Source organism: Kogia breviceps, chromosome 7 (assembly GCF_026419965.1).
Source record: "Kogia breviceps isolate mKogBre1 chromosome 7, mKogBre1 haplotype 1, whole genome shotgun sequence".
NCBI classification, from domain to species: Eukaryota; Metazoa; Chordata; class Mammalia; order Artiodactyla; family Physeteridae; genus Kogia; species Kogia breviceps.
In genome coordinates, this window is record NC_081316.1 from 11785147 (window position 1) to 11804624 (window position 19478).

The following is a 19478-nucleotide window of genomic DNA, read 5'->3' on the forward strand; positions in this document are numbered from 1 at the left end:
CAAGGCCAAACTGGGCTATGTGAAGTTTCTTTAAAAAGACTCATATGCCAGGACTTCCCTGGTGGCACAGTGGTTAAGAATCCGCCTGCCAATGCAGGGGACATGGGTTTGATCCCTGGTCCAGGAAAATCCCACATGCCATGGAGCAACTAAGCCCACGCACCACAACTACTGAGCCTGCGCTCTAGAGCCCGTGAGCCACAACTCCTGAAGCCTGTGAGCCTAGAGCTTGTGCTCAGCAACAAGAGAAACCACTGCAACAAAGAGTAGCCCCCGCTCGCTGCAACTAGAGAAAGCCTGCACACAGCAACGAAGACCCAATGCAGCCAAAAATTTTTTAAAAAGTCTCATATGCCTAGAGATGAAGATGAACTGCAGTCCATCTATTGAAATTTATAATTCTGCTTTGTAGTTAAAAGTTGGAGAGGAGGGACTTCCCTGGTGGCACAGTGGTTAGGATCTGCCTGCCAATGCAGGGGATGCGGGTTCGAGCCCTGGTTCAGGAAGATCCCACGTGCCACGGAACAACTAAGCCCGTGTGCTGCAGTTGCTGAGTCTGTGCTCTAGAGCCAGCGAGCCACAACTACCGAAGCCCACGTGCCTAGAGCCCGTGCTCCACAACGAAGAGAAGCCACCACAATGAGAAGCCCGTGCTCTGCAATGAAGAGTATACTGCCTCTGCTCACCACAACTAGAGAAAAGCCCGTGAGCAGCAATGAAGACCCAATGCAGCCAAAAACAAACAAATAAATAAATAAATTTATTTTTAAAAAAAGTTGCGGGCAAACAATGGCCAAAAGCAGCCTAGGGTTTCTTTTTTTAAGGCTTTTTGTTCTTTTAATAAATTTATTTATTTATTTTTGGCTGTGTTGGGTCTTTGTTGCTGTGCGTGGGATTCTCATTGCAGTGGCTTCTCTTGCTGTGGAACACGGGCTCTAGGGTGCACGGACTTCAGTAGTTGCAGCACGTCGGCTCAGCAGTTGTGGCCCCTGGGCTCTAGAGCACAGGCTCAGCAGTTGTGGCCCCTGGGCTCTAGAGCACAGGCTCAGTAGTTGTGGCGCACGGGCTTAGCTGCTCTGCGGCATGTGGGATCTTCCCAGACCAGGGCTCAAACCCACGTCCCCTGCATTGGCAGGCAGATTCTCAACCACCGCGCCACCAGGGAAGTCCTGAAGGCACCCTAGGTTTTTAAAGGAAAGTTATCAAGTAAACATAAGATCTTCATGTGTTGTCTCCCTTATGACAAAATAAAAAAGATTAAAAATTAGGTAATAATATCCTTACCAATCCCCAACACCAAGAGGTCTATCTAAATATGCTAGAAACACATTAAAAAGCATGTTCAGAAGTAATAAGTAGAAATGGAGGCACATATTTTTTTCAAGTATACAATTTGTTTTTATTTACAATACCCTATAAAAATGTAAATTTAGAAACTTTAATTTTTATTAATTAAAACCAAACAAAAAAGATAAAGCACAGAAAAGAAGAAATAATAATCAAGCCTTCACTTGATCGGTTGTGAAGGGAAGGTAGGAAAGGCGCCTAGTGGAAAATGATGGCAGAGGGGAAGCTAGGGAATGTCATGGGGAACGGCCGGCAGAACCTATGGCCACTGACTGGGAAGAAATGGAGGTGGAGAACAAGGAGAGCTGGATCTAACAGAGGACCTTACTGTTGTACACTTGTGTGCAAAATGTTTACTCTCATTAAATATCATAACCTATCCCCCCACTACATTCGAAAAGGCTAGAACAGCACAATGTGCATCAGGACAGTCATGTGAAATGAATTCAGACTTAATTTTCTTGAGGGCTATAATCACCAGGGATGAAAAGCCCTTATCCTGGCTGACTGCTGAACGGGAGAGGGATACGTGACTAGGGTCACAGCAGGCTTGCCCCTGCGAGCATTCAGACCCAGGCCCCTGGCTGCCCGGGAATGGGACCTGGGGGAGACGAAGTAACGAGGGCAGCAGTTCTGCCCACAGTGTGGAGGAGACTGAAGAGCAACACAGGCTGGACTTAGCTTCCGTGGTCAGGTGCGGAGGCTTCTCCCCATGACACCAAAGAAAAACAGAAAAGAGAGAAGTAAAAGCATGGCTTACTGAAGTAGTCTCAGGAAGACAGATTGAGTGTGCAAAAGCCACACTGTGGAAGCAGGCTCTAGGTTAGGGTCATCTTGGGCAATCTTCCATGCACTTGGGACAGGCTCAAGTACACTGCAGTCGTAGCAGAGAAAAGGCTTAACCGTGTGCTGTTTCCACTGAGGTGGACAGAACCAAAGGAAATACAAGTGAGGGGGGGGGGGATAAAGAACTTCTCAGCCTAGAGCTGGGCATCAGCCAATTAAGAGTTATTAAACGTGCTCCATACCCTATATTTATATTTAAACAAGTAGAACCCACCAAATTCATTACAAGAGGGACGAGAAACAGATTAAAAATACATCAACTGGTTTGTGGTTAAAGAAGGGTTGTGTCACCTAAATATTTCTCAATCTAAAACTCATTCTTTAAGCATCCTTTGGAGACCACATAAGTGTGTGTATAGGGGTGTGTGCGCGCGCATATACATAGACTTCTGCTTAATTGGCTCTCCTACAGTCATATTAATATGGGGCAATGAAAAAAGACTTCAGTGGGATGAGGGAAGGAATCCTTTGGCAAAGCTACAATCTACTCTGAACTGGAGGAGTAGTGGTGGGATAAAGGGAGAGATCATATTTGTGTTTCTAGGGCAAAGAAAATGCAAAATTGAGAAGAACTGAGTAAAAGTAGGACATGCAGAATTGTAAGACAGAAGGTAAGAAGAAACCAGCAGAAGTATCACCCAGCCAAATTTCACAGACCAGTGGGGAAATACCTGGCATTCAGAGACAACCCCCGTGAACAGGAATCGGTCCCACAAGACGCTTCGGGGAATAAGCTACCTTCCCTCCCTCATTAAAAACAACACTCCATTGGTGATGGCAGCAGTGCAGGTGGCAGCCAAAAGGAGGTACAGGACACATGTGAAGATCTTTTATCGTATCCCCTGAACTAGCCTACGGTACAAAGAAAGAGAGAAAGGAAACCTGTATAAATGAGTTAAAACAGAAGTCAGTCATTTGTATTAGAGTTACATTCTTGTATGAACTCTCATAACAAAACATCTAAGATGTCTGTACCCTTAGCATTTATTTAACAATGAGGGTTCTGTTGCATCCAGTACAGTCTTTTATATCTCGCAGATTCTCATGCATTTGACAGAGATCTTTACTCCCTTCCACCAAATGCAGTTTTACGCCCCACCCCACCCCAGCCTCCTCAACATAACTTCTAAAGTGCCAACTTCAGGGAGATGTGGAACCCTCCTGTTTCCAACTTACTGCAGTTTTGTCTCCAGCAAGTTCAGTTTCTGTCGGTCAACGTAACGAGAAAACAGGGATACTAGATTTGTGGGTATAGAGATTGGCTTGGCCAGGGCTGCCTGCGGGATCCGCAGAAGTTCTCGGGTTGCCATGAACATCACCTCTGTCCTGAAAGGGAAAGTAAAAAATGACAATGTAAAAAAAAAAAAGAATGAAAAGATCACCTGAGAGAACTTAAAATACGAGAAGAAACACAGTCCAGACTGACCACGGGTCGCTCTGCGTCGATTCTGAAGCGGGGTCTGAGCTCTGCAGGTCTTCGCCCCGGCTCAGCACGGCGAGGAGCAGCGACAGGCCGAACTGCGGGAGGGGACAGAGGGCATCAAGCAGCTGCGCGCCCAGCCCTCCTGCCCCACCGCTGAGGGGGCCGCTGCCCTAGACGGGCAACGGCGCTGCGTCACAAGGACCCCGCTGCTGGGCTGCTCTGTGCAGTCGGGCCGAGCCGAGAGGCTGTGTGCTTCTCCGGGCACGGCAGCAACGAGCCCACTCAAGGGAAACAGGGAGCCCCAGTGTCCGGCAGCCCTCTACACCCCACCCCACCCCACCCTGATACGACAAGATAATTTCTCCTTGCCATGGGTGATGTGGGATTTAGCTCTTCTCCTGTTTACTAGAACGGAAATGGATTAAAAAGAAGAGTTAAAGGAAGACAAATTTTGATACAGAAAATTAAAGTCCACAGAACAAAAAAACATTAAATAGAATTTGAATTAAGAAAAATAGTGTTAAGACCTGTGAGAAAACCCACAAAGAAAGGTAACTGGGATGATCAGGGAATGAAGAGAAAATTTCCTTAAAAAAGGACACACATATATGGAAAGATAAAGGCTTAGAGAGGATGTCCAAGTCCTAGGTTAAATGTATGAATCACAGCTCTAATGGACCATAAAGAGAAGCCGGGGATATTTTGGGATTCCACCCCTCCTTTCTGAGTTCACCTCATACAGGATAACCTTGCCTTTCCACAAAAGCTCCCTTCATGTCATTGTCAGAAAAACAATGGGTTATGTAACCTTGTCTGACTTCATGCTTTTCTACTGTCTTTATCAAAATTAAAGCTAAGAGACCAAATAACGTGGAAGGCACACAACTGATTACCCCAGAACCCCCGTCTTATGTCCCCTGAGGCCCCATCACCCTCTCAGCCTCTGGGGCACTCACTGCCCTTCCGAGCCATGCCTGGCGGGTTCTCGGGTGTAAGAAGAGGCCTCAGGTCTACTTTTCCCTCGACTGTAACAGACGGTCCTTAGTGAGCGCTCCCTGTGTGCCCGGCATGATACTGAGCCGCTCGTGGCTGCTTTCTCATCTAAGAAACAGGACAACTCTGACGCCAACCTCATCGCATCCACATTACAGATCAGGAAAGTGCGGCTCAGCAAAGTGAAATCATCTGTTCAGGGTCACAAAGCTAGGATGTGGCAGACAAGGAGTGGAAACCTGCTCTGTCTAAAAGCTCATGTTCTTCTTCTATAGCCTGCTTCCCCTAGGAGTCTCTGGATCTTTAACCTGATATAGATGAAATGTGAAACGGTCTCTTACGATAGAGACCGTTAATTACCTATCTAATACTGTATGCTTTCCTTCTCCTCTTAGATCTGATTTTATTTGTGGTGACAATGGCGTGAACTAAAAAATGTTCTCCAGCCTTCCCTGCAGTTTAGGCATGGCATGTGACTAAGATCTCGCCATTGAGATTCAGTAGAAGTTGATGGTCAGAGCTCCTGGAAAAGGTCCAAATAAGGAGGACAGACAGCTACTGCACACCTCTTGGCCTTCTAAACACACCTCTATTCCTGATGCAAAGTGGAACCTTACATTCCACAACCATCGTGGACCGTTAGAGGTCACAAGCATGGCAGCCACTGCTAAGGACGGCAAAGAAGGGAAACTGAAGGAGCCTGTTGTACCCCGAGACCGTGCGGTCACCACACCAGAGTTATTCCACATGACATACAGAATGTTCTATTTTGTTGAAACCACTGTTATTTCTGGTTTTTATCACTATAAGCTTAATGTAAAAGGCTGAAGGAAGCCTTTTTTTTTTTTTTTTTAACAATAGCCACAGCAGTCATTATTTTTACTCATAACTCAAATTTAAATTCCTCTCAAAGTTCAGGGACTTAAAAGGGCAAGCCCACCTTGTTCTGGAGCACAGCAGTGAGGTGCGGATTGGAGGGTGCTGGTGCAGCTGCACTCTGAGGTAGGTTCATTAGCTGTTGCAGAAGGCTGATGACAGTCACTGATGGAAGATGATAGAGGAGAAGAGAGAAGGGACTCAATAAGCATGGCAGCACCTACCAAAAAAAAAAAAAAAAAAGGCATTACATCTTGGCAACCGTTACTTCAGTCACACCCCATCAGTGGGCAGGGATGGAAGGATACTCAGCTGTATATTCAACTTCCCGAGGCAAGATTTAACCAAGAAGGGCTGACAAGCCTAGCAGATACTACCAGCGTCTTAACAGCGGATTCTATGGTAGCTGAGAACTTTTTCAACTCAACTTGTAAAGGAAACAGCATTACTTGCGTGAACCGAGGGTGTAAAAATCACTTCTCAAATACATAGCAAGATTCATGATAAAACATCAGTATTCACTCCACACAAATTTAGATGCTTAGTGTTCCAGGCACGTGAGCTAAAAACAAACGGTAAACAGGACAGACCCTCAGGGGTCTAAAGTATAGAGGAGAAGCCATGAGTAAATTGGCAACTTTAATGTGTTGTGAGAGGGACTCTAACACAGGTAAAATTCTCGGTGCTACAGAGTTATCGAGAAGTACTTTCAGAGTTAACTATCTTGTTTTATTTTTTATAAAAGCTCAATGAGGAAATGGAAAAATGATTAACCAATTTTCCACGGCATGTGGGATCTTCCTGGACCAGGGCATGAACCCATGTCCCCTGCATCGGCAGGCGGACTCTCAACCACTGCGCCACCAGGGAAGCCCTAACCAATTTTTATAGATTATTAGAGAAGCTAAGTGATCAGAAACTCAGTGTTCGGTTTCAAAGCTAGGAGCTAGAACCGGACTCCAAGGCTGCTGGATTCCAGCCTGCTAGGCCACTCATTCTGTTTTGCCTTAAGGCCCGGACTGGGAAGTTAAAATACAGAGCTACTGGTATAACCAGGTTATGACACCTGAAAGGAAACTGAGGGTGCTTTCAGCACTCAATGCCCATGGCATAAAAAGTGATGGCTGGTTCTACTTTAAACAGCATCCAAGGATGCAGAAGACTCCTTTTCATGATCTACTGCTCTAAATAAACAGAGCTTTAAAAATGAAACCATTCTTAAACATACACAAAAGTACAAAGACCGGTATAGTGAAGTCCACATATCCATAACCCAACTTCAACAACAATTCAATCAACAACAGGTTGCCAACCTTATTAAATCTATGTTCTTCCCATAGAAGATCATTCCATCCATACATACTTCAATTGGCATCACTAACAAAATCTCTCACAATATTATCACACCTAACAAAGTTTAATTCCTTAATTATCATCCAATATTTATTCCAAACTCAGTTTGTCCAACTGTCTCAAACATGTCTTTTAACAGCTGATTTATTCTTTTTTTTTTTTTAAATGCCATCAGTTAATATAGTCCAACACAGCAAAGGCTTTCCTCAGTGCTTTGGCCAGTACGGTACACGCCCATCCTAGCTTGATGGACATTCAGTCTAGAACCAGCAGTGTGAATTATTATGTTTATTTTTAAAATATTTATCTATTTGGTTGCGCTGGGTCTTAGTTACAGCACGCGGGATCGTTAGTCGCGGCATGCGAACTCTTAGTTGCAGCATGTGGGACCTAGTTACCTGACCAGAGATCGAACCCAGGCCCCCTGCACTGGGAGAGTGGAGTCTTAACCACTGGACCATCAGGGAAGTCCCAGTAGCTGATTTATTTTAATCATGATTCAAATAAATCCACACATTGCATTCGGCTGGTAAGGCTTTTAAAATCTGTTAATAGCTCCTTTGTCACTGTCCATCTTCTTTTCTCATGCCATTTATTTGTTGAAGAGACTGGGTCATTTGTGCCATAGTTTGGATCTGGCTAATTGCACCTCTGTGGTGTCACTTAACAGGTTTCACCATCCTCTGTTTTTTTCCCATAAAAACTGATAATTAGAGGTTTGATTCAATTCAAGTTCAAATGGAGGGGTCAGGGTGGTGCATGGCAAGGAAACTTCATGGAGGGAGCTGTGTGTTTTCTACTGCATCACATCAAGATGCACATAGTGTCTGGTTGTTCCCCTTAGTGGTGTTAACAGTCAACACTGGGGGACCTCCCTGGTGGCAAAGTGGTTAAGAATCCACCTGCCAATGCAGGGGACATGGGTTTGAGCCCTGGTCCAGGAAGATCCCACATGCTGCAGAGCAGCTAAGCCCGTGCGCCACAACTACTGAGCCCACGTGCCACAGCTACTGAAGCCCACGTGCCACAACTACGGAAGCCCGCGTGCCTAGAGTCCGTGCTCCGCAACAAGAGAAGCCACTGCGATGAGAAGCCCATGCACCGCAACGAAGAGTAGCCCCCACTCGCTGCAACTAGAGGAAGCCCGCGCGCAGCAATGAAGACCCAAAGCAGCCATAAATAAATACATACATACATAAATAAAACCATAAACAGCCATCAGTGGGCTCAGGTGTCGCCAGCCTGCTCCAACCACCGTAAAGGTCCCCATCTACCTTTTACCTAATGCTTTTGTAGCACCAGTAATAGTTGCTGCCCAGATTGACTGCTTTTCCATTAGGAGCTGTAAAACTGCAATTTTCTAATTTTATCATTTCTTTTGAATTTATTAGCTGATATATCTTCTATAAAGAAGAACCTTTCTATTATCACTCTCTGGTCACCATGACATTTGGTTGTAATGCGGCAAGATAAATGCTTCTTTTCCTTTATTTACCACTTCTCAGAATTATGAGTTGATAGCCTAGCAATCTCTGAAGGTGATTAGTATATTTTTTTCATACTATTATGAACTCATTAAATTAAATATATTTGATTTATTTCAATCCACTCCTATAATTTTTCTTTCTGATGCAAATTAACCCATTTTTACCAAAAGGAGACCCCTTCAAATTGGTCTGTGCATCTTTTACACAGGACCCTAGTAATCTTTTAGCTTCCTTGCTTTCTGATACAAGATATTCCAGAATTATCTTGTACATTTTATGCCTCAGGACCTGGAACACGCTATTACTTCAAAAACATGGTGTTCAGAGATGTGGTCTATTACTCTTTAATGCATACAGGTAAAAACTTAGCCTCTACATTTAAGCAAGTTTTCCTCACTAGCAGATAAACTCTACCAAAGCAGGCATCTTTGGATTCCTAACTCTCAGCACCTAGAACTGGGTGCTATATGTCTAGGACCTAAACAGTGCCTGGTACATAGACGTGTTCAATAAATATTTGCTGAATGAAGAAATGCTTTCAATTCTATTATCATTTCAGAAGGAATAATTTTCACATCTTTCAGGTTCATGCTCATAAATTCTATTATTCTGAATCTCACATTTAGTAATACTAGCCCTTTGTGTTAACCTTATCAATTCCTTGTTTTGAAATTCTAAGACTATTTTAAATTGTGCTCATCTTTCAAGTATTATGACACGCATAAGCAGAGAGCAATTCTTACCAAGAGTTAACTTATAAACTTGATAATCATGTTTCAAATTCCAGCCCAGTTTAGGTTAGATAAAACTATTTAAAAGCACTGGCCCAATTCCTGTGGGACCCCGTTCAACTAAGTCTACAGGTCAATGTTAGCTACTAATAACAGCCCAATGAATGATACTTTATATCCAAGAAAGTAACCAAGATCGTAAGTTGCGAACTTAGTGAGCATGAGATTCAGCTGGGGATGTTGTTATAAACCCAGAAGCCCTGATCGTCTCTCTGTAAATTCTGATTCAGCAAGACTGGCGAAGGGCTGAATTATCTGCTTCCCAAGCAATTCTGATACAGACCACAGCTTTTACAACTACGTCAAGTAAGACGGAATTACTGCTTCCCTCCTGTTTACAAACATGGTCTGTTGGATAAAAAGTGACATTAAAAATACAGGCCTGGAGTAAAGTTTTTGCTTTAAATAAACATATCATTCTGCCAAAGATAAAAGAATACAAAAGGGAAAAGCGGACAAAAAGAAATCTGGATCCTAGAAACCTTATCAACTATGAAGACCCAAAGTAAAGATGTCCCCCACACGGTGGATCACCTCGTCTTGTGCATCCTTCTTGATAAGGAAAGGGAGGTTCCTGGCTGTGGTCATGAGAATGTCAGCTGCTTGCTCTGTGGAGAGGAAAGGAAGAATACGGGCAACCATTCTCTTCCCTTTTCTGATGCACATGATCTGCACAAAGTGGTCATCGCTGGGCCTGCAGGGAAAGAAAAACGCTAACTTAGGTCAGCAAGAACAATGTAAAAAAAAATCCCTTTTCTCCTCTTACATGTTACTGAGTGAAGACACTGCATTTATTTTCACTCTACAATTTTCTGTACTACAAAATATAAGTACTTCTCCAACTCTCAACCAAATAATAAAAAGTAATTCTTCGGGGCTTCCCTGGTGGCGCAGTGGTTGAGAACCCGCCTGCTGATGCAGGGGACACGGGCTGGAGCCCTGCTCCAGGAAGATCCCTCATGCCGCGGAGCAACTAAGCCCGTGCGCCACAACTACTGAAGCCCGTGCTCCTAGAGCCCGTGCTCCGCAACAAGAGAAGCCACTGCAATGAGAAGCCCGCGCACTCCAACAAAGAGTAGCGCTGCTTGTTGTAACTAGAGAAAGCCCGTACAGCAACGAAGACCCAATGCAGCCAAAAATAAATAAGTAAAGAAGCTGCTGTGGAGTTCTGGTAGTCTCAAAGAATTTAAAAAAAAAAAAAAAAAAAGTAATTCTTCGTTTCATAAATACTGAAAATTTCACATCATTTAAAAAATTGTATGTTAAAGAATTGATCAAACTATATGCATTAATTTCCTTTATTAACTTTTAAGTAACTACACAAATGACATGGCTAAAACAGCAAAATCTGAAAATATATATAAGAGAAAAGGAATAAAATATTCATAGTCTCAGAGATAATTTATTAGTGTTATCATTTTGAAGACATTTTTGCTGTCTGTTGTATATTTTTATCTTTCATTTAAACGAAAGGGTCCATATAATTTATATGGCTTTGTTACTTGACTTTTTTTCACTCAACAACTTCTTGTGAACATTTTTCTAGGGCAATAAATAATACTTTAACTACATACATTTTAATGGCTGCATAACAGTCAAATCTATGGATAAACCTAAATTTATTCCACCAGTTCCCTGTCAGCCCGACTCCAGAAAAGGTGTGTCAAAAAGAAGGTCCTTTTTTGAAGTTCTGTGTTGCGTATGTCTTGGCTTAGAAGAACCGTCAATTCTTGTGAACATGCAAGGAGAAAGGGAGTGATTAGGAGACACAGTCCTCTTGCGTTCATCAAATAAATATTGTGATTTATAGAACATTTAACCATTAGCAAGATTCTGTTCCCGATAGTGGGTGGGAGAGAGATGAGAGAGATACAGAGAAGTTTTATTAAGGAGCTTAGTCTCCACTGGAAATCCGACTGGTTTCCATAGCAAATAAGTATTGCATGGAAATCCCAAGGAAGTGTGAGTGTTAATACTTTCCCTCCTGGTAGGAAAGAAAATACATAAAGACCACAAGGTTGGCCATCAGCGAGCAGAAGCCAGGCGCACTCTGTAAGCTCAACGAAACAAGCCAAACGATGCTCCCCACTGTACGTCCAGTGCCCGCCACAGCCCCTGGCAGACACCTGAACACGGACTCGCTGGAACAATGAATTCAGGGTAAACAGAGTTTTTTCCTGGCTGGAAAGAATTATGCGATGTTTTATATGAAGTGGCATTTGAGGCCAAGAGAAAAGACTTTGAGCTTACTGAGATGGCAGGAAGGATATCCAAAGGGTAGAACGAATAAAGTTCCATGTAGCAGAGGAAGGAGTCTAGCTGGTCTGTTTTTACCAAAGCACACTACACTCTTACCTCTCCTGTCCAGGCAATTTCCCCCTTAAGTTGTCATACATGCTACAAATTTTGTGCTTTCTCTCATCCATCAGGGCAGGCCGCTCTTCTTCCAGACTTAGAAGGTAACGCCTTTCATAATCCTCCACATCAAGGAGTAAACTATAGGTCTAAGTGAGAGACAAAGCAGGCCTCAGCAAGCTCAGAGTATTAGATAAACAACTTCACAGTTTAGGAATAACAGATAAAGACAAAAGAATGAGAGTGCATTGTAATAAGATTGAGAGGAAAAAAGTGCTCTTTTAAACCCAGGAAAACATAGTGAAATAACTTAAAAAATTATTCGAACATCATTCCCTGTACCTCCTTGACCTCTAATCTAGAAGGCAGACAGTGAAATGATGACACACTTTTCAAATTCTCTAGCAGCAGCAACAGCACGGTAAGATGAACAATGTGTACCACTGCTCCAAGTAGTGCCTTAAATTAATCAAAATGGTCACAGCTAATCTGACTACTGGGTGCCAGGCCTATTGCTCTAAAGACTGTGCGAGCACTCATCTACTGAATACTAACTCACCACAGCCCAGCGAGAAAGAGACTCTCATTGTTTTCATTTTTAAAGATAAAGAAACTGAGGACAGCATAGAAAGGTTAAAGAACTTGCCTCAAGTCATAACTCGGAGAAATGGAAAAGACACGATTTCTAGACTGTTTCCAGAGTCTGTGCTCCTAACCCCTATGCTCTATGCCTTGCAATATGTATTTATGCTTTAACACTAACTGCTTATATATTACCTGATTTTCCTTAGTACCCAGGACAGTGCCCAGCACCCAGGGAATGTCCAATAAATATATGTGAGCTGACTGAATAGACCTGAATTAATTCATAGGCAGAACAGTGTAATTTTTATTCTCATTTTCTTAGGAAGATGATCTGCCCCAAAACATTCAGCTGTTAACTGAACAAGCTTGGACAAAAACCCAGGACTTCTAATTGCAGTGTTCTTTTCATGAGGCCATAGGTGAGGTATACCACATTCCTTTCTTTGTGCCCTGTATGCAACAGGCACTTTACACAAATATATCCATTAATTAAAATCATGGAACACTAACTGATTGTTTACTTTCCCATTGTTGAGTACACATACATTTAATAGTTCCTTATTTGAAACTAACTACAGTAACAAATTCTAAAACTTACCTTCTCAATTATGACAAGGGTTTTTCGTCTTTTGTCCCGAACCTGTTTTTCTTTTGTCTCCTAAAAAAAGACAAGACTATTCAATGTGAACTCTTTACCGATGTTAAAAATAATTTACCGGCACATAGGTAATTCCATTTGTAACAACACTTTGAGAATACTGACTCTTTGAAAGTTAATACTCTAAAACAAAACTAACGTGGACAAAGGTCATAGAGTTGACTGAATCAACCCACACATAAACTGAATTCACAGATAGGCAAAAGGTAATTGCACAGTGCAGTGGAAGATGAAGATATCACAGGAAAATCTTAAAACACAGAGAAAATCATAGCTGATGCTGTCTGCAGCCAGAGTTACCTAGTCCTGCCACCCAGGTGGCCACCCTGGCTGCCTTAGGATTCCAATCCACTGACCCCCAAAGAAGTAGTGATGACCCAGACGTTTTTAAACACACAATTCTACAGAAACTTACATCATCCTCACTCCGAGATGTCACAACAGCATCAATCATTTTTCGGGGATTATTCACACTAGAGACAGTAAGCTTTCCCAAAGAGCCCTCAAACTGCACTGCAGGGACAAAAAATTTCCAACAAATAAAAACTCAGCAATTGAAGGCAGACAGCTTTCAAAGAAGATCTTTATATTCTCTATTCTTTACTCGGAGCCTAACAATTTACTACAAAAATCTATGCATTATCTAAAGCCATCTCTTATCAGCATCTACCCTTTCCCATTTTTTTGGTTGTAATAATAAATAAAAATCTGAAGTATTTCCCCCTTATCTATTTTATGGATACTAGAAATTATAACAGGTTTTAAAAAGTCATGGAATCTCAAGTAGAAAAGGATCTAAAAGGCTATCTATCAAACCATTCACCCCATGCTTGAATAAGGCTGACCTGGGCATTTGTCAAGGACAATGATACTTTATACATCAGTTTCAAACGTCTCTATCCAATCATCTATAAAGTTATTTTTACTCTATCCCGTCAGCAGCACCACCTCTCTCCATTATGGCTGTAGGGAGAAGGACCTCACCTGGCTTATAGGCGTGCTCCAGTTTGGCCACCTGAGGTGTAATGAGCTTGGTGCGCTCCTTTTTTGGGCCATCACCTTGCACTTCTTCAGCAGCTGACAGTTTCTCCAGTTTTTCAAAATAATTCTACCACATGAGAAGATGATTTCAGTTGCAACAAGCACAGAATATGGTCTCTCTTTATCATGAAATAATTAACTTATACTAGTGCTAGCAACACTACTCGTACTCTATAAATATATTGATCTTTAATTTTTGTTAGATTGCTATGAATTTACTTTATCAAAAAATCTCAGCCTTCAAAATAATCATCAATGGAAATATCTTTAAAGTTAGACTGCCAATATTCTTCATTGAAAGAACCAGATTATTGATGCCGAAAAGATTTTAAAATATTGGTCTGAGAGCCTCCGTAGGTAAGAAATAAAAGGCATATATGCAAACCTTTGAGTGAATAGTGTGACAGGTTCTTCAGCTTGAAAAGAGGACAGAATTTGCTTAGTCAATTCTTATCCACTTGAAGACTACCTCAAAAGAAAATTCTATCAATGTTTAATTCTACCAATATTTAAATGAGTACCTTCACCAGGGTAAGGGACTAAACTATTAACTTTTTTTTTTTTTTTTTAAACTATTATCTTCAAAACTAGCACAGAGTACTTACCTGGTAATAAAAATCATCCAGGTAGGGATCAGTGCTTTGCAGCTGCATCATCTGGATTTTAGAGACCCAATCTTTTTCTCGCTGCAACATGAGATTGGCATATGGATCCTTTCGGAGATGATCCTGATGGCTGCTCCGGTGACTTCCTCTATCTCCTGCACCATTGAGATTCCGATGCTGACTGAAAAAGAAATATATGCCACATTCACTCCAAGTGGATACATGAATTATGCCTTGTAACAGCACTGGAGTAAACCAGGCCAATTGAAAAAAATGTTCCCTTTTGCTTTTGTTAAAAGAGGAGTGAAAAAGAATCGAATCTTAACAGAATTTGAAAGGAAAGAGCTGTGCAATACATAATTAAGGAAATAAAACTAAGATCCAAGTGCCTTACCGTAAGCTAAGCACTTTCACCTATGGACTTTTGTATAAGCCCCACAATAACCCTATGAGGTAATAAGTTAGATTTATTTTCTCCACTTAAGAAAACAAGCCGAGGCCAAAAGAAATCAAGTAGCTTTTCTAAAGCAGGACACCAGGTAGCGGAGTGAGAGATTTAGAACACACGCCAATTTGACCCCAAGTCTACATACTTTTAAAAAAACTTGATGAAAATCACGACATACTTCAAACATATAGAAAAGCCCAGCAAATACTATTTTTAAAAAAATCCATTTACTCACCATCTAGACTTAATGAAAAAAAAATTATTTGGTCAAATTTGCTTCAGACTTTTAAAAAGTAATTCAGTGTGACATTTACAGTTGAAAGCCCACCTATACCCCTCCGGATCACCCCTTCCTTCCTACAGGAACCACTATCCTGACTCTGTTATGCAACCTCCATGAAATGCTTTCATACTTTTATTACTTGTACATCTACCTTTAAATATGATACAGTATTATTCCATTTTACATAACTGGTACTAGACATACAGTTCTGCTCCTTGTTTCTTATTCAACATTATGCCTTTCATATTTATCCATGTTGATGATAATATACACAGGTATATACTGAAAAGTAGAACTGCTAGGATGCAGTGTATCCACATTATCAACCTTATTATTTATTGCCAAATTCTCTCTCAAAAGGCTGTGCACGCCGTTCCTGCCAACAATGACAGTTGAGACACTTCACGTTCTGCCTGAGGATATAAAATGGTTATCTACTTTGCACTCTTCTGATTACAAGTGAACCTGAAAAATCTTTTCATTTTTATGAGCCATGTAGGTTTCCTCTATTGAAAATTACGTTTGTGTTTGATGCCTTTTGTTACACAGAAGTTTAATATATTTTTGCAATTTTATTAAAATATTTTTAAACTGCTTTATTAAGTGATAACTGATATACAAAGAACTGTACATATTTAATGTGTACAAATTGGTAAGTTTGGACATACACAAACATTTGTGATATCACCATAAACAAAGTAATATACATATCCAACACCTACTCCTTGTGTCCCTTTCTTTCTCTTTTTTTGGTGGTGGTTAAGAACACTTAACATGAGATCTACACTCTTAAATTCTGAAGTACACAATACCATAAGTTAACTGCAGGCACAAGAAGTTTCATATTTTAACAGTCAAATGTATTAATCTTTATGGTTTGTACTTGTGTCTTAAGAGCCCATATTGTTTTTTTCCCCCCTGAAAAAAATATTCTGGAACTTTTTTGAAAGAAAAAATAAGTTACACACAAAGAACCATAAAATGAAAGGTTGAAAAAAACCCTCAACATTATGTTTAATTCTCTTATTTTATATATAAGAATGGTGATAGACTATAAGCTCCATGAAGGCAAGGGTTTGATATGTCTTGTTCTTCTTTCAATCCCCAAAACTGACTGCAGTGCCTGGTACATAGCTGAGGTCACATATATAAATATATATTTGAATGAGGATTAAACAGAGGCAAAGATAAAGAGTGACTGTTGGCTTTACATAACACCCAAATGCAATGCTAGAGACTATATTCAAGATTATGCCTGAGCTGAGATGGTCAACAAAAGGTAGTTAAAAGTATGGTAAGAACTTGGGTAAGCAGTGAATATAAAATGTTGATTCCCCACCCCCCAGATCTAAATTGTATTTCAGAATTATAGTAACTTGGAAATAAGTTGATAAGCTCTTGTCATTTAAAGCTTCTGCATTGGTATGCAGGCAAGTATTGAATCTAATAACATAATTTAAAGTTCAGGGCTCCAGTTTTTGGAAGGTGGAAATGGATGGAGTACACTCCCTCTTGTGAGAGCACCGGATCACAACTAACTGCTGAACAATTATGGACAGGAAGACACTGGAACTCACCAAAAAAGATACCCCACAACCAAAGACAAAGGAGAAGCTGCAATGAGATGGTAGGAGGGGCGCAATCACAATAAAATCAAATCCCGTAACTGCTGGGTGGCTGACTCACAAACTGGAGAACACTTATACCACAGAAGTCCACCCACTGGAGTGAAAGTTCTGAGCCCCACGTCAGGCTTCCCAACCTGGGGGTCTGGCAACAGAAGGAGGAATTCCCAGAGAAGCAGACTTGAAGGCGAGTGGGATTTGATTGTAGGACTTTGACAGGACTTAGGGAAACAGAGACTCCACTCTCGGAGGGCACACACAAAATAGTGTGCACATCAGGACCCAGGGGAAGGAGCAGTGACCTCACTGGAGACTGAACCAGACGTACCTGCTAGTGTTGGAGGGTCTCCTACAGAGGCAGGGGCTGGCTGTGTCTCACCATGAGGACAAGGACACTGACAGCAGAAGTTCTGGGAAGTACTCCTTAGCGTGAGCCCTCCCAGAGTCCGCCATTAGCCCCACCAAAGAGCAGGTAGGCTCCAGTGCTGGGTCTCCTCAAGCCAAACAACCAACAGGGAGGGAACCCAGCCCCACCCATCAGCAGACAAGCAGATTAAAGTTTTACTGAGCTCTGCCCACCAGAACAGCCAGCTCTACCCACCACCAGTCCCTCCCATCAGGTAGCTTGCACCAGCCTCTTAGTAGCCTCATCCACCAGAGGGCAGACAGCAGAAGCAAGAAGAACTACAATTCTGCAACCTGTGGAAGGAAAACCACATTCACAGAAAGACAGACAAAACAAAAAGACAGAGAACTTTGTACCAGATGAAGGAACAAGATAAAACCCCAGAAAAACAACTAAATGAAGTGGAGATAGGCAACCTTCCAGAAAAAGAATTCAGAATAATGACAGTGAAGATGATCCAGGACCTCAGAAAAAGAATGGAGGCAAAGACTGAGAAGATGCAAGAAATGTTTAACACAGACCTAGAGCATTAAAGAACAAATACCTAGAAGAATTAAAGAACAAACAAACAGACATGAACAATACAATAACTGAAATGAAAAATACAACAGAAGGAAGCAATAGCAGAATAACTGAGGCAGAAGGATAAGTGACCTGGAAGACAGAATGGTGGAATTCACTGCCATGGAACAGAATAAAGAAAAAAGAATGAAATGAAATGAAGACAGCCTAAGAGACCTCTGGGACAACATTAAATGAACCAACAATTGCATTAAGGGTTCCAGAAGAAAAGAGACAGAGAGAAACACAAAAGACCCTGAATAGCCAAATCAATCTTGAGAAAGAAAAATGGAGCTGGAGGAATGAGGCTCCCTGACTTCAGACTATACTACAAAGCTACAGTAATCAACACAATATGGTACTGGCAGAAAAACAGACACACAGATCAATGGAACAGGATAGAAAGCCCAGAGATAAACCCACGCACTAATCTATGACAATGGACAAAAGACAGTCCCTTAAATAAGTGGTGCTTGGAAAACTGGACAGGTACATGTAAAAGAATGAAATTAGAACACTCCCTAACACCATACACAAAAATAAACTCAAAATGGATTAGACACCTAAATGTAAGACTGGACACTATAAAACTCTTAGAGGAAAACATAGGAAGGACACTCTTTGACATGAATCACAGCAAGACCTTTTCTGATCCACCTGCTAATGGAAATAAAAACAAAAATACACGAATGGGACCTAATGAAACTTACAAGCTGCGAAGCAAAGGAAACTAAAACAAGACGAAAAGACAACCCTCAGAATGGGAGAAAATATTTGCAAACGAATCAATGGACAAAGGATTAATCTACAAAATATATAAACTGTTCACGCAGCTCAATATTAAAAAAACAAACAACCCAATCCAAAAATGGGCAGAAGACCTAAATAGACATTTCTCCAAAGAAGACATACAGATGGCCAAGAAGCATGTGAAAAGCTGCTCAAGGGCTTCCCTGGTGGTGCAGTGGTTGAGAGTCCACCTGCCAATGCAGGGGATGTAGGTTTGTGCCCCAGTCCAGGAAGATCCCACATGCTGCAGAGCGGCTAGGCTCGTGAGCCATGGCCGCTGAGCCTGCGCGTCCGGAGCCTGTGCTCCGCAACGGGAGAGGCCACAACAGTGAGAGGCCCGCATACCGCAAAAAAAAAAAAAGTTGCTCAACGTCACTAATTACGAGAGAAATGCAAATCAAAACTACAATGAGGTATCACCTCACACCAGTTAGAAAGGGCATCATTAGAAAATCTACAAACAACAAATGCTGGAGAGGGTGTGGAGAAAAGGGAACCCTCTTGCACTGCTGGTGGGAATGTAGATATATACAGCCACTATGGAGAACAGTACAGAGGTTTCTTAAAAAACTAAAAATAGATTACCATATGATCCAGCAATCCCACCACTGGCCATATACCCAGAGAAAAGCATAATTCAAAAAGACACATGCACCCGAATGTTCATTGCAGCACTATTTACAATAGCCAGGTCATGGAAGCAACCTAAATGCCCATCCACAGATGAATGGATAAAGATGTGGTACATATATACAATGGAGTATTACTCAACCATAAAAAGGAACGAAATTGGGTCATTTGTTGAGACGTCGATGGATCTAGAGACTGTCATACAGAGTGAAGTAAGTCAGAAAGAGAAAAACAAATATCGTATATTAATGCATATATGTGGAACCTAGAAAATGGTACAGATGAACCGGGTTGCAGGGCAGAAATAGACACACAGATGTAGAGGACAAACATATGGACAAGGACACCAAAGGGGGAAAGTGGCGTGGAAGGGTGA

General features: G+C 41.6%; 1 protein-coding gene across 2 annotated transcripts in view; it reads right to left on the reverse strand.

The window, feature by feature from the left end:
* Window positions 1–1374: 1374 nt before the first annotated feature.
* PATL1 (PAT1 homolog 1, processing body mRNA decay factor) overlaps window positions 1375–19478 on the reverse strand; it is a 36202-nt gene continuing 18098 nt past the window's right edge. For both annotated transcript variants that reach the window (XM_059070445.2, XM_059070447.2), the window contains exons 10-19: window positions 14361–14541; window positions 13699–13822; window positions 13130–13227; window positions 12655–12714; window positions 11472–11620; window positions 9651–9810; window positions 5550–5705; window positions 3620–3711; window positions 3370–3519; window positions 1375–3045 (exon numbers count right to left, since the gene is read on the reverse strand). In XM_059070445.2, coding sequence (XP_058926428.1) covers window positions 3024–3045; window positions 3370–3519; window positions 3620–3711; window positions 5550–5705; window positions 9651–9810; window positions 11472–11620; window positions 12655–12714; window positions 13130–13227; window positions 13699–13822; window positions 14361–14541 — 1192 coding nt within the window. In that variant the 3' untranslated portion in view covers window positions 1375–3023. The remainder of the gene's footprint in view (window positions 3046–3369; window positions 3520–3619; window positions 3712–5549; window positions 5706–9650; window positions 9811–11471; window positions 11621–12654; window positions 12715–13129; window positions 13228–13698; window positions 13823–14360; window positions 14542–19478) is intronic.